Below are 13,592 nucleotides of genomic sequence, written 5' to 3'. Positions count from 1 at the left end.
TCATTCTTAAAAAAAAAAGATGAGCTACTTATGAAGTTACGAACAAATTTTCTAGCTCAATTTACGCCGAGAGAGTCCATCAGAGGGACTTTTTTTTATTGGTCAGTTTTCAGTGTGATCGCGTTTGCTTAATAGGGAATGTGTGATTTGGGTGTTTTCATTCGTGCTGTTAAAAAAAAAAAAAAAAAAATAGTTGATTATAAGTAACAACACAACGTTACTTTAATCAGATCCAAGCACAAGTGCTAAGCCTTGTCGAAAAAATAAAGCATTACATATGAGAATTCACAGAAGTCAAAAGGAAACAAATATATTAAAAAGATAACACGTGAAAAATATTGATAGAAAGACTTCTGAGACTCAGAAAGTAATAGACAGTATTGAAACATAATTGTATATACATAATTTTACAATAAGTTTTGATATATTTAACGTTATTAAGCATAAATTGTATAGACCGATGTAAACGTTTGAACAAAATAAAATTACATGAAAAAATACTTGAATTCTTACAATACCAATTATCAATAGTGTAATGTACCATGAGACTTTTGCTACTCAGATTTTTTTTGTCATTACGTTTAAAAATTTTGATTCAGCTAAGATTTTAAAAAAGTAAATATAAAATTTATAGTTCACAGGAAATTAAGGGACTAATGTTTAAAAATATAAGAAATTTTTACTTTGAAAGTAGACATGTACAAATAGTAATCATTATCAAAAGATTAATGATTAACAGAAACGACTAGGAATTAGCATTTTTAATTACAGCATAAGTTTCAAGCTTATCTAAATGAAGAAGTATTTTTTCAATAGCGTATTTTAACTGATGAAATCGTTGAACAGATAATTCAAAAACATAACTTTGTCCATTGCTCAAAATCCACTCCATCAGAATGTATGGCTGTACAACCTTTGACATGGTGCTAGACATATTTATATTCAGTTATTCCTGTGAAGCAACGATCCTTCATTTGTTATTTTATATAAAATTTTACCTTGAAGAAATAACAACATCTATTCTCCATTTACACGCTACCAAATGAGGAAAAAATTCGACTCTTTTTGCAAAGTTTAATAGCAAGTTAGGTCTCTTCGGTCCTGTAAGAACTGCAAGTATATCTTGAATACATTCTGGCGTGAATCTAAAAATTATTTATACAAACAAGCGTCAAATTTATATTATTTTAGAAAAAAGTAGTCTTTTCAAAAACTAATTACTTAAACTCCTGTAAGCATTGCTTGAATTCAGGTGGCTTAATGTTTACACTAGGAGAACGCAAATGCAATTTCATAATGTTGAAAATAGCTGAATACCATTCATCAACCATTGATTGGGCTACATTGAAATTCTTGCTCACAAGTTCTAGAGCTCCTTCTTCAATATATTCTTGATCAATCGACTTCACCGCAACTATCGAATAAACATTTAGCAAAAAATTTTTCTTGATTTGGAAACAAATACTTATCCTACTTACGTTGTATTAAAGGCCTGGCAACAGATTGTTTCAACTCTGACAAGTACTTGGTATTATTGCCCAACAAGGATTCCAATTGCATTTGAAAAGCCATATTTACTACTTACACACTTGTCATCTTTGATTGATTCAACTAAAATACTACACACCTCAGTTCATTTGGTAAGCCAAAAGGTGTACTTCGATCAACATAAACATGTACTTACTTGGTTGGTAGTTGATTTATAAACAAACTTTGAAATTTCGGTGATGTATGACTTAATCACCGCTAGGTATTTCGAAGTTTGTTTACAAATACAAAAAATGTAACTCCTACGGACTTTTTTTTCGTCCGGGAGTATAGCCAAAGTTTGTCGGTGGACGAAGAAAAGCTCAACTCAGATTGCTCCATATGATTTTAAATAACGAAATATGAGTTGTAGTTTTCTTCTTTGCCCAAAACAAAAAAAATGTCCGTACGGCGTAGGATTTCGGAGCGACGAGCGGACGAGAAAAATTGCACGCTAGATGGCGTTGATTGAAAACACACGACAATAAGATTGACAAGATTGTGATTGTAGGTACATTTATTTGTGGAGCCAATACAACATCTTATTTTCAACTAAAAAAAAGACTGACAAGAGCCAAGAGCCGCTCTTGAATCAGTTAAATCTTGACGAACGATCAGCGAAGCCACCAAGTCCGATCACGCCATTGCCATTCACGATTCACGCCCCCGGCCTCGAAGCAAAAAAACGTCCGCAGTCCGCACAGTAGACAGTACATAATAGTATAGCTGTATTCCAATTCTCGGGTACAAGATAAATAGTACACTTGCCGCAAATAGCACACACGACGTCAATTTTTTATTTTATATTTATACTATTAGTTGCGGTTGGTTTATAATTGATATAATGGCTCTAATATAAGAAGTAATAATTATTTGGATCAGCGCCATCTAGCGTTGCGAATTTCTGAACTAAAAAGTGGCCCTAAACTTTTGAACCAGAGCTTTAGCGCGTAGAGCCATTTAGTCAGTTATAAACCAGCCGCAACTCATGAGGAAGCTATAAAATAAAAAAATAACGGTACATGTGTTTTTGGCGGCAAGTTAACAATCTATTTTCTACCAAAAAATCGACCTCCTATGTGTTTGTACTTTTGAAGATAAATTTTCAAGCATAAGACGGATTGTTAACTTGCCGCCAAAAACACATGTATTGTTATTTTTTCATTTTATAGCTTCATCATGAGTTGCGGCTGGTTTATAACTGACTGAATGGCTCTAATCCTGAATGCTCTGATTGAGAATTTTAGGAGCCACTTTTGGCCAAAAAATAAAGACCGCTAGATGGCGCTGATCCAAAAAATTATTACAACTTGTAGTAGAGCCATATAATTAGTTATAAACCAGCCGCAACTAATCTTATAAACATAAAATAAAAAGTTAACAATGTTTGTACTATTTGCGGCAAGTGTACAATTCATCTTATACCCGAAAATCGACCTTCAAAAGTAAAAATATAGTGTGCGAGTGAGTAGTGAGTAGTGAGTTTAGTGTTCGGTTCGGCCGAACATCTTAATCGAATTTGGTAACACGACAATTCGTATCCCGTGAATCCCGTCTCGTGCGTTATTAATTTCTTGTCAGTTCCCCAAGTAAGTAATGTTATGACAGATATTTGTAGCATCTGGTACTCCGTGGTTTTTTATTTCAAGTTATTGTTTGTGGTAAATTTATTGTGATTTGTTATCCAGTATAGTCAGCTGCAATGTCCTTGTGGAAAGTTCTACCGCCCAAGCTCCTGGACGTGTCGAAAAATGTGTTCTCGAGCACGCCGTGTCTTTTCTATCATCCGAAAGTGAGTGTTCTGACCAAGCTTTAGTCCGATTGCTTAGCATTTAATAAGTAAACGAACGAAGTTAACCATGTTTGACTCGGTTTTTCAAATTAAAAATCAGTGTAAATTATTACTTTTTTAACCCTTGCGAAGAATCTCTCACATTCAATAAGAATCAATTTAATAATAATCTGTAATAAAATTGCAGATCATTGTGCAATAACGTGTGATTAATATGAAATGCGTAATTCATATGTACAGATGTTTTATTGTTTTGCAATAGCAATTTTATTTAAAATACATATACCTTAGTAGTTGTAGATTTTATTTTTTGTCTTGCGAAACTACAATAGTTGTTGATCATTTTTTTCTGCTCATATATATTTATTACACACATCTCAATAGTAAGGTGTGATTTGCTTACACGCTAATATTGCCAAGCATTTAACTAATATCAGTTAACCAAACGTTATTTTTAGGTTTTGGATCATTATGATAACCCAAGAAACGTCGGCAGTCTTGACAAAAATGACCAAAGTGTTGGTACAGGTCTGGTTGGAGCACCTGCATGTGGTGATGTCATGAAATTGCAGATTAAAGTTGATGACAATGGCAAAATCATAGATGCTAAGTTCAAAACTTTTGGATGCGGTTCAGCTATTGCATCTAGCTCACTTGCAACCGAGTGGGTCAAAGGCAAAACGGTGAATAGTTGTGATTAAGCTATTAAAATTAATTTACTTTATAAAACAATGAGAACTGAACTATCTAATTTTTGAATTTGTTCGTTAAATAAATTTCACTTTGATAAATATTTTTTAAGGTTGATGAAGCGCTGCAACTAAAAAACACTGATATTGCCAAAGAATTGTGTCTTCCACCTGTTAAGCTACACTGTTCTAGTAAGTTTGAATATTGCAGTATTAAAATAGGTACAGAAAAAAAAAGTTAATAAAATAATTATTTCTTCAAGTGCTTGCAGAAGATGCGATTAAGGCTGCATTATCAGATTACAGGATTAAGCAACAATCCAAGGAAAAAGATGGTAAAGCACATGTATGATTATTAAAAGTGGAGATTGTTGAGAGTAAAATATTAGCAGATGTAACAATCATTTTAAGGCTGTGCTGTTGAGCGCAATAATTTTTTATTGGCTTGGTTTTAAAAATTATCATATAAACACTACTTGTACTACACTGTTATAATTAGGTGTGATTAAATTTTAGTGACAAGTTATAGCTATACCGGCATTGTTTTTTAGTTGGAATAAACGTATAGTATTTATTTAATACATTACTAAAACATTTTAGTTATCAGTCTAACTCATCAATAATTATCATTTTGTACAAATACACAGATTATTCACAATTCGTATCAAATAAAAAAATTATTTTCCTCACAGACCAATCTGTTCATTGCACTATTATATTTTACTTTTGAAAGAAAATTATTACATTTGAAAACTATTTCTTATCTACAGCATGAATTTCAAACCCTGTTAAGTTTATTTTAGTATAAAACAAGACTAGAACTTTAGATAGAACCAATAGAAACTTCATCTTTGCAGGTTTCCTTAAATGTAGTTATTGTTTCATGTGTTATTCACTTTACACTTTTTCATGGAAATCTTTCAAATTTGTATTATTTGTTTATGTTGTAATATATACATCAAGAACCAATTATTTCATTACAAAAGGTATATTTTACACAAATGTTTATACAAAATATCCTTGCAAATATGTAGAAATTTTTCTAAAGGAACAGATGTTTTTATCGTAATATCAAACTTGGCAAACTCGCACAATCGTTAACCATATTGAATTAACTATCAAACACTCACAGCAAATTCAACCCTAAAAGGGTGTGATGATAAAAATAACATACGAAATTGCACAAAAACCAAATTTAAAGATGGCAATTCATTTCGACTTTTACTACCCAAGCCAACACAAACAAAACAAAAATCTTATACATACATTAACGCGCGTTTTTTTTTTTTTTTTTATGTATATATATTCTGGAATGTAATCAACTAACTACCGCGCAACACGTGACTTTATCTGAGCAAAACTTGCTAAGACTCATTACACGGCTGATAAAAACTCGCACAAACGACGAAAAAAGTCGCATTTTGAAATGAATAGACAATTCCAAGTAGTTGATAAAGAAACGCTTGCGCTTGCGTAACTCACTCACAAATAAGATGTCGCTAAAATTAAAAACGAATAGTCTCATGACTAAAACGTGGGATACAACTTAATGTTTTGCTATAACAAACTTTACTGCACGTGATTATCTATAAACACAAGAAGCACTCACAGAAATACATTAAAACAAACAAACAAAAGTGCGGATCGTGTAACAATTGTTTATGAATTTTTGATAAATGCTTGTGTGGAGGACCTGATTTAAATATATTTATATTACATTGAGGCAAGAATTAGAATACTCCGTACAACTACTCTTTTCAAGTGTTATTTTAGTGAATGGTAACTCATGCCTCTTGTTTTTTGTTTCAGTGTCAAAAGAATAATTAATCTATTTTGAACAACGGTCAATCAGTCGATGACTTTGTACGCCTTCTATGATGATTACGGGCAAGCGCATGAATAATCGTTACTAAAAAGTAACAAACCATGAGCATAACGAATTTATCAAATAGCCAGGAAATAGTCGTTGAACCCTCCTGTAAAATCACAGTGATTTTAAATTGTTGATACATAAAAAATGCACGTATAATGAATAAAAATACTTACAACTGATGATTTATCGTGCAGTTTACGTTTTTGCTCAACTAGATATTTTTTAAGAGGTTCTTGGAACTTAACACCAATCACAGGCACATAAACCAAGAAACTGATTGCTTTATCTAGTAATTCTTCATTAAATGCAATTATCACAGCTAGCTGCTGTATATGCATTTTAATGATGGCCTTTCCAATCAATGTGGCACCAAAGAATGTCCAAAATGGAATAAGATAATGACCACATGTCAAGCCAGCAAGGTCAAACAGAGGATTAGGAATCTGCAAATTTAATTTTTATAAGAAAAAGAACCTTATAGTTAAAATGATGTAACATTTGTTTTTTAATTCGATTTTGCAACATACCGATGCACAAGCCAAAATTCCTAAGAAACCAGCCTTTTGAACGAAATGCTTCATCGCCAATTTGGCACGTGTAGTAAGTGGTATATTTTTCTTGTCTCGTTCAAGCTCTTCCAGCTCCTCCAACTCCTTCAGTTCCTCTTGATCAAAATCTTGATCTTTGGAGGTTTGTCCACTAGTACGCGCGGCTCTGGCCATGAAATACGGTGGCAACTCTCCAAGGGCAGTACCAGCTCCCCATAGCATTGCCTCAATGCGCACTTTTTTCATTATATTTAATATACCTACAGTCCAATTCGTATCTACAGTCGTAGGGCATATTATCTGGTCGGGATATGGTGGTTCTGGGAAATTAAGTGCACCGCACTCGTAGGCAGCCATCGTTACCGCTGCTATGTGGGGTCCAAGATACAAGACAAATGTGTGTAATCCTGTACCAAGACCGACACTTGATAGCACTCCTAAGCCTACCCAATATAACCACCATCTGATTTGGTCTTCCCAAGCTTTAAACGCCTGAAAATCAATATACATTTTAGTTGGTAGAGCTTGAAAATTACGTTAAAAGAAATATGAGAAACATAAAAATACAAAGTATTTACCAGTTGCTGTGGTCCAGAAATCCTACCCAAAAAAAAGAATAATGTAATAAAAGTGACAGTACAAAAAACGGTCTTCCTGTATCTCAAAGTTTTTCTTGCAAAGCTAAGGCAGTCAATGAGCAGTTCTCTTATAAAATAATTGAGAGTTGTAATAGGATGCTGCCATAGCGTCAAGTGATCGGGATTAATTTCATTGCAGTTCTTTTTGACATGATCACTCTGATCAATAGCGGTTGGTCTGGCACCATTGGTTGATGATGATGGCACATCTTTGGCTCTGCGCAAAGCATTTGTACTCCCAATCATTGCGTTTCCTTGTTTGTTTATCTAAAAATTAAAAGAAATTTTAATCATTACACTTATTAAATTGTTTTAAAAATTACTAAGTAATCAAACTTGCAAAACAACAGTAAATATTAACATCTAAGGTGATTTAAAACAGTAATTAATGCTAACAACCACTAAATCATTGCTAAGTAATTTAGAGATCAGTTCTAATAATAATTGTTTAAATATTTCATTCTTTATAACATGAATCTTTTTATAACTTTACTTCAGACTCAAGAAAATCCATGTCAATAACAAAATGATTTATCTTAATTTCAGAGAAACCATTTGGTTTCATCATTGTTTTTCGACACTACAATTTTTATATTTACTACAATATAGTATGCTATTAACACAACTAAATGATCAAAAAATCAACAGAACTTGTATTTTGTACTCAAACAGTTGGTAAGGCAACATAAACACAAAACAGGTCACTTAAGATCAAGGGTCTTTTCTAATTATAATCCATTATCATATTATGTATCTACGCTGCTCTACACATACTGATACTGATAAGTGACTAATGGTTTCCAAGCAGGGCATTGGTTGAAATTCATTGCACTCTCAAGTCAATCTCACGAAGGAAATACAGTTATATTTTTTAAACATTTAAATTGTTATAATTAATTCAATAAAAAAAATCTATCAAAATTCTATTTAAAGTAATATTATAAAGTACAGTTCAAAATTATGCAATGCATTAATTAATGTCACAAATAAACCATGTAACATAGTGAAGTGAACTGCTTTTTATCACCATATGTTAAATCTTATCTGTGAACATGAACTTAGATATTTTTATTATCTCGAGTAAGTAGATATTATGTCATTTGAGAGTAAGAACCTTATTTTTGATAGTGTGTAGAGTAATACATTCAATGTGAATAAAAAATACAATTAAGTGCAACTACAAACAACTTAAAGATTAACAAAATAAAACAGGTGGATATAACACAAAATAATACAATAATACTAATTATATCACGTTCTTGAGTTGACAAAGAAAACAATGAAAAAGAACAGCATAATACATCACACAGAAAAATTCAAAGCGTGAAGAATAACAATTGAGTGCATAGGGAAATAATACCGTTGTATGTTTATCACTTGCAGGTTCGTTTGAGATGGGTTGAATATATTCCTTTAAATACAAGTCAAGATCATTGTGAGACATTTCTTTGTCAGAGGCCACTGCTCTGACACTGCTCAAGTTCTTGTTGTGTACTTGAGTAGAGCTTTTCTCAGTATTATTTGTTGCTCCGCTAGCATTGGCACCACTTGCAGCAGTTGCCTTTCGCTTAACACGTTTCCTCACCATTGAAGAAAGAAAACTACAATGATATTCATACAACATCTGTAAAATCTGTCAACTGTGTAGAACTATTTTCAAACCAAATCAGAGTAGAAGTTTCAACAAGTAAAGTACACTGGTACCAGTAAGAAAAAAATAAATAATATAGATGCAAAACTAATTAAACCTAATAAAATACACACTAAGCTTAGCACGTACGTTTCTCATCTAACAAAAGAAAGCCAAATTGAGTGCAATCAGTTTGGAATAAGAATAACCAAAATAGCCAAGAGTGATATAAAGTATTTGTCCAACACTTTCAAAAATAGCTTACTAAGATAGAAATAAGCATTACACTATAACGTATACTCCTAGACTCAAAGAATATCCCTACCCAAGTCTCAGGCAAGTGCGACTTCACTGAGAAAAAAAAAATTGCTTTTGTGTACTAAATATAAACTGAAATAAAGCATTCTATTTTTAGAAAGGTACAAGAAAATTGTTCTTGAAAGCTTAACTGCCTCCTTCAAACCACAAAAGATAATCGATAATCCAATAAATTAACACAAACTAGCTATTTTTAATACTTAAAACAATCAATACTTCATTAGATATTGAGTAGGTATTTTGAACTGAAAAAAATTCAAGCTTGAGTGATAATTTAATATAATAATGAAAAAGAATTTTTAACAAAATTCATATATTGTTGGTGATAAAAAAAAAAAAAATGTACTTACTACGACACCACTTATATCTGTCACGAGACAAGGAAAAAAAAGATTAAAGTGACTAATACATACAAAAAATAATTTCGTTTGAAAATCAGATTACAAGGCGGAAAAAAATTATGTTTTTGACTTTTGTTGTTCTCAAAACATTTTGGAACATAATTGTCACCCCCGCAAAAGAAAGAAAGAAAAAAAAAAAAAACAAGCGCATTAATAATTACTTATAAGTACAATGGTTATACATGGTTATACTTGTCATTATTGAAAAAAAAGGTGTTCAATAGGTTACGTAAAAGAAGCGAATGTCAAGGGTTTAAATTAGGTACTTATAACACGAGATAAAAAAAAAAAACAAAAATAATTAGAGCGAAGAGAAGTCATGTGAGCAGTCAAGTATCAATAAAATCTCTCGATTGTAACTACTTAGTGAACAGAGTATGAAAAAAAAATGTACACAGAAATACGGGGGTGTCGGGAGAGTACGAGGGAGAGGTGTGAACTCATACACACGAGGAGAAATTTAAATTGATCACGTTACCTATTGGTTTTCTTCCAATAATTTATTGATTGAATAAAGGAGAAACTACCAAAGATTTAAAAAGAAAAAAGACAATGAAGAGAAAATCGGAAAGAGAAAGCCAACACGTGAAAACTTTCACTTGCGGCTGGTGCTGCAGCAGCACGTAATACAGAAAGTAATGTGTGTATGCACAGTTTTTGTTTTAAATAATTATGATAAATACAATTTATTTAAATAATATGTACCTTGAACTGTTCGTCACTCAAGAAATAGTACCTATGTTGTACCTCCACGACATCGCCTGCCAACACTGTACAGCTACTCTTATCACTGGATATACGTTTACGTGGAGCTATTTAATTAAAATTGATTAGGGATTGGACACGAGGCATAGCTTTTAAAAGTACTATACAATTGTGCTGGCAGTGCTTCAGGCGTTGTAGCAGCAAAAAGCGGAGCAGTTGTTGCACATCGTCCCATCAATTCAATGCAGGAGCTGTCAACTTTCACTATGTATATAGGGTGTATTCCGCAAATGCTGCCAGCGGTTAAGTTACGTAGGTCGTGGTAACGCCGCATGGTCGGGTAGCGCTAGCGTCAACCTGTACTAACTGTCGGTGGGTTCCGCATGTCAACAAACTCCGAAATATCAGATGGCATGGGAGCGAAAACAGTAAAAAATATCAAAGTTTGTTGACATGCGGAACCCACCGACAGTTAGTACAGGTTGACGCTAGCGCTGCCCGACCATGCGGCGTTACCACGACCTACGTAACTTAACTGCTGGCAGCATTTGCGGAATACACCCATAGTCCGCAGGCTAAGTATACGTCCTTAACCGCCTTTTTCACTAACGTTTAGAATAATGATTGAGACAATCAATGATTGTATCATGAGTTTTTGTATAAAGTTCAATTTATACAAATAAGTTGGTAAATATAGGCACACATGATTAATATTTAAATATTTTAAGCTGTATAAATATATAACATAGATTCCAAATATGCATTATTACCGCTGGAATATGCTAACAAAACCAAATATCCGTCTTTCTCACCCAGCAAAATAATAGGTATCTGTATAATCCTGTATCAATTTATTGCACACATGCGAAATGTTCAATGACAGTAAACAATGACATAATTTCAAACTTTACTTTTAACTCTTCATTTCACACGTAATTTTACAATGCAATTGATAAATTATTATTCATACAAAAGTATTAATATTCTTATAGGAGGTCGATTTTCAGGCAAAAGATTATTTGTAAACTTGCCGTAAACAGCACAGCCAATGTCAACTTTTTATTTTCTATCTACACAACTAGTTGCGGCTGGTTTTAGCGTTTCAGATTTCTAAACTAAAAAGTGGCCCTAAAATTCTGAAGGAAAGCTTTAGATATTTTAGGCCCTAGAGCCATGTTGTCAATTATAAACCAGCCGCAACTTATTTGACAGATACAAAATGAAAATTCAACATTTTCTGTGCTGTTTGCGGCAAGTTTACAATTTATCTATTACTCGAAAGTATAAATATATAGGAGGTCAATGTTCGTATAAAACATACACTGCAAACTTGCCGCAAGTAGCACAAACATCGTTAATTATTTATTTTGTATCTATTTCAAGAGTTGCGGCTGGTTTATAAGTGACTAAATGGCTCTAGGGCTAAGCTGCCTAAAGCTCTCCTTCAGAATTTCAGAAGCAATTTTTGGCCAAAAAAATCACGACCGCTAGATGGCGCTGATCCTAATGATTATAACTACTTATAGTAGAGCCATTTAATCAATTATAAACCAGCCGCAACTAATTTCGTAGATACAAAATAAATAGTTAAAGATAATTGTGCTACTTGCGGCAAGTTTGCAATGTATGTTTTATACGAATATCAACCTCATATATATTTATACTTTTGGGTAATAGATGAATTGTAAACTTGACGCAAACAGTGCAAACAACGTTAACTTTTTATTTTATATTTATGAAATTAGTTGCGGCTGGTTTATAAATAATTAAATGGCTCTAGTATAAGCATAGTTAGTAATAATCATTTGGATCAGCGCCATCTAGCGGTAGTAATTTTTTTGGCCAAAAATTGCTTCTGAAATTCTGATGGAGAGCTTTAGGCAGCTTAGCGCTGGAGCCGTTTAATCACTTATAAACCAGCCGCAACTTTTGAAATAGATACAAAATAAATAATTAACGATCTTTGTGCTACTTGCGGCAAGTTTGCAGTGTATGTTTTACACCAATATTGACCTCCCTTATATTTACACTTTCGGGTAATAGATAAATTGTAAACTTGCCGCAAACAGCACAAACATCGTTAATTATTTATTTTGTATCTATTTCAATAGTTGCGGCTGGTTTATAAGTGATTAAACGGCTCTAGGGCTAAGCTGCCTAAAGCTCTCCATCAGAATTTCAGAAGCAATTTTTGGCCAAAAAAATTACTACCGCTAGATGGCGCTGATCCAAATGATTATTACTAACTATGCTTATACTAGAGCCATTTAATTATTTATAAACCAGCCGCAACTAATTTCATAAATATAAAATAAAAAGTTAACGTTGTTTGCACTGTTTGCGTCAAGTTTACAATTCATCTATTACCCAAAAGTATAAATATATATGAGGTTGATATTCGTATAAAACATACATTGCAAACTTGCCGCAAGTAGCACAATTATCTTTAACTATTTATTTTGTATCTACGAAATTAGTTGCGGCTGGTTTATAATTGATTAAATGGCTCTACTATAAGTAGTTATAATCATTAGGATCAGCGCCATCTAGCGGTCGTGATTTTTTTGGCCAAAAATTGCTTCTGAAATTCTGAAGGAGAGCTTTAGGCAGCTTAGCCCTAGAGCCATTTAGTCACTTATAAACCAGCCGCAACTCTTGAAATAGATACAAAATAAATAATTAACGATGTTTGTGCTACTTGCGGCAAGTTTACAGTGTATGTTTTATACGAACATTGACCTCCTATATATTTATACTTTCGAGTAATAGATAAATTGTAAACTTGCCGCAAACAGCACAGAAAATGTTGAATTTTCATTTTGTATCTGTCAAATAAGTTGCGGCTGGTTTATAATTGACAACATGGCTCTAGGGCCTAAAATATCTAAAGCTTTCCTTCAGAATTTTAGGGCCACTTTTTAGTTTAGAAATCTGAAACGCTAAAACCAGCCGCAACTAGTTGTGTAGATAGAAAATAAAAAGTTGACATTGGCTGTGCTGTTTACGGCAAGTTTACAAATAATCTTTTGCCTGAAAATCGACCTCCTATAAGAATATTAATACTTTTGTATGAATAATAATTTATCAATTGCATTGTAAAATTACGTGTGAAATGAAGAGTTAAAAGTAAAGTTTGAAATTATGTCATTGTTTACTGTCATTGAACATTTCGCATGTGTGCAATAAATTGATACAGGATTATACAGATACCTATTATTTTGCTGGGTGAGAAAGACGGATATTTGGTTTTGTTAGCATATTCCAGCGGTAATAATGCATATTTGGAATCTATGTTATATATTTATACAGCTTAAAATGTTTAAATATTAATCATGTGTGCCTATATTTACCAACTTATTTGTATAAATTGAACTTTATACAAAAACTCATATAAATTACTTTGTCCATATTTTTGAGTTTGTGTCATATTGCAATACGAAATTTGTTCCTAAAAAAATGTACACAAGTATG

The 13,592-nt window shown here is 32.6% G+C and overlaps 3 protein-coding genes across 10 annotated transcripts; 1 reads left to right on the top strand and 2 right to left on the bottom strand.

The window, feature by feature from the left end:
• Positions 1–659: 659 nt before the first annotated feature.
• Positions 660–2,200, bottom strand: LOC106637168 (COMM domain-containing protein 5). Of its 3 annotated transcripts, none has more exons than XM_014349860.2 (5): positions 1,685–2,200; positions 1,479–1,619; positions 1,222–1,414; positions 999–1,145; positions 660–926 (listed from the first exon to the last, which is right to left on the bottom strand). In XM_014349860.2, the coding sequence occupies exons 2-5, from the start codon at positions 1,570–1,572 to the stop codon at positions 746–748; spliced, it is 615 nt and encodes a 204-aa protein (XP_014205346.2). In that variant the 5' UTR covers positions 1,573–1,619; positions 1,685–2,200; the 3' UTR covers positions 660–745. The 3 variants fall into 3 exon arrangements, with proteins under 3 accessions (XP_014205346.2, XP_014205347.2, XP_089452087.1); XM_014349861.2 differs by having other exon boundaries at positions 1,479–1,611; XM_089595961.1 differs by having other exon boundaries at positions 1,479–1,611; positions 1,799–1,821.
• Positions 2,201–3,027: 827 nt separating this feature from the next.
• IscU (Iron-sulfur cluster assembly enzyme) lies at positions 3,028–6,060 on the top strand. Of its 4 annotated transcripts, none has more exons than XM_014349862.2 (5): positions 3,028–3,116; positions 3,221–3,319; positions 3,778–4,002; positions 4,122–4,200; positions 4,272–4,587. In XM_014349862.2, exons 2-5 carry the CDS (start codon positions 3,230–3,232, stop codon positions 4,358–4,360), a joined length of 483 nt encoding a protein of 160 aa, XP_014205348.2. In that variant the 5' UTR covers positions 3,028–3,116; positions 3,221–3,229; the 3' UTR covers positions 4,361–4,587. The 4 variants fall into 4 exon arrangements, with proteins under 4 accessions (XP_014205348.2, XP_023245589.2, XP_089452108.1 ...); XM_023389821.2 differs by having other exon boundaries at positions 3,034–3,116; positions 3,216–3,319; XM_089595982.1 differs by lacking the exon at positions 3,028–3,116 and adding an exon at positions 5,818–6,060 and having other exon boundaries at positions 3,124–3,319; positions 4,272–4,343.
• LOC106637165 (vacuole membrane protein 1) lies at positions 4,427–10,396 on the bottom strand. Of its 3 annotated transcripts, none has more exons than XM_014349853.3 (6): positions 10,122–10,396; positions 8,428–8,668; positions 7,008–7,334; positions 6,409–6,921; positions 6,055–6,324; positions 4,427–5,984 (listed from the first exon to the last, which is right to left on the bottom strand). In XM_014349853.3, exons 2-6 carry the CDS (start codon positions 8,653–8,655, stop codon positions 5,853–5,855), a joined length of 1,470 nt encoding a protein of 489 aa, XP_014205339.2. In that variant the 5' UTR covers positions 8,656–8,668; positions 10,122–10,396; the 3' UTR covers positions 4,427–5,852. The 3 variants fall into 3 exon arrangements, with proteins under 3 accessions (XP_014205339.2, XP_089452104.1, XP_089452106.1); XM_089595978.1 differs by lacking the exon at positions 10,122–10,396 and adding an exon at positions 9,366–9,477; XM_089595980.1 differs by lacking the exon at positions 8,428–8,668 and having other exon boundaries at positions 10,122–10,391.
• Positions 10,397–13,592: the final 3,196 nt, after the last annotated feature.

The sequence above is a fragment of the Copidosoma floridanum genome, unplaced genomic scaffold (genome assembly GCF_036245765.1).
Source record: "Copidosoma floridanum isolate Cflo_tuat_1 unplaced genomic scaffold, Cflo_Japanese_pri ptg000029l, whole genome shotgun sequence".
Lineage (NCBI taxonomy): Eukaryota > Metazoa > Arthropoda > Insecta > Hymenoptera > Encyrtidae > Copidosoma > Copidosoma floridanum.
This window is presented reverse-complemented; position numbering and strand designations above follow the sequence as displayed.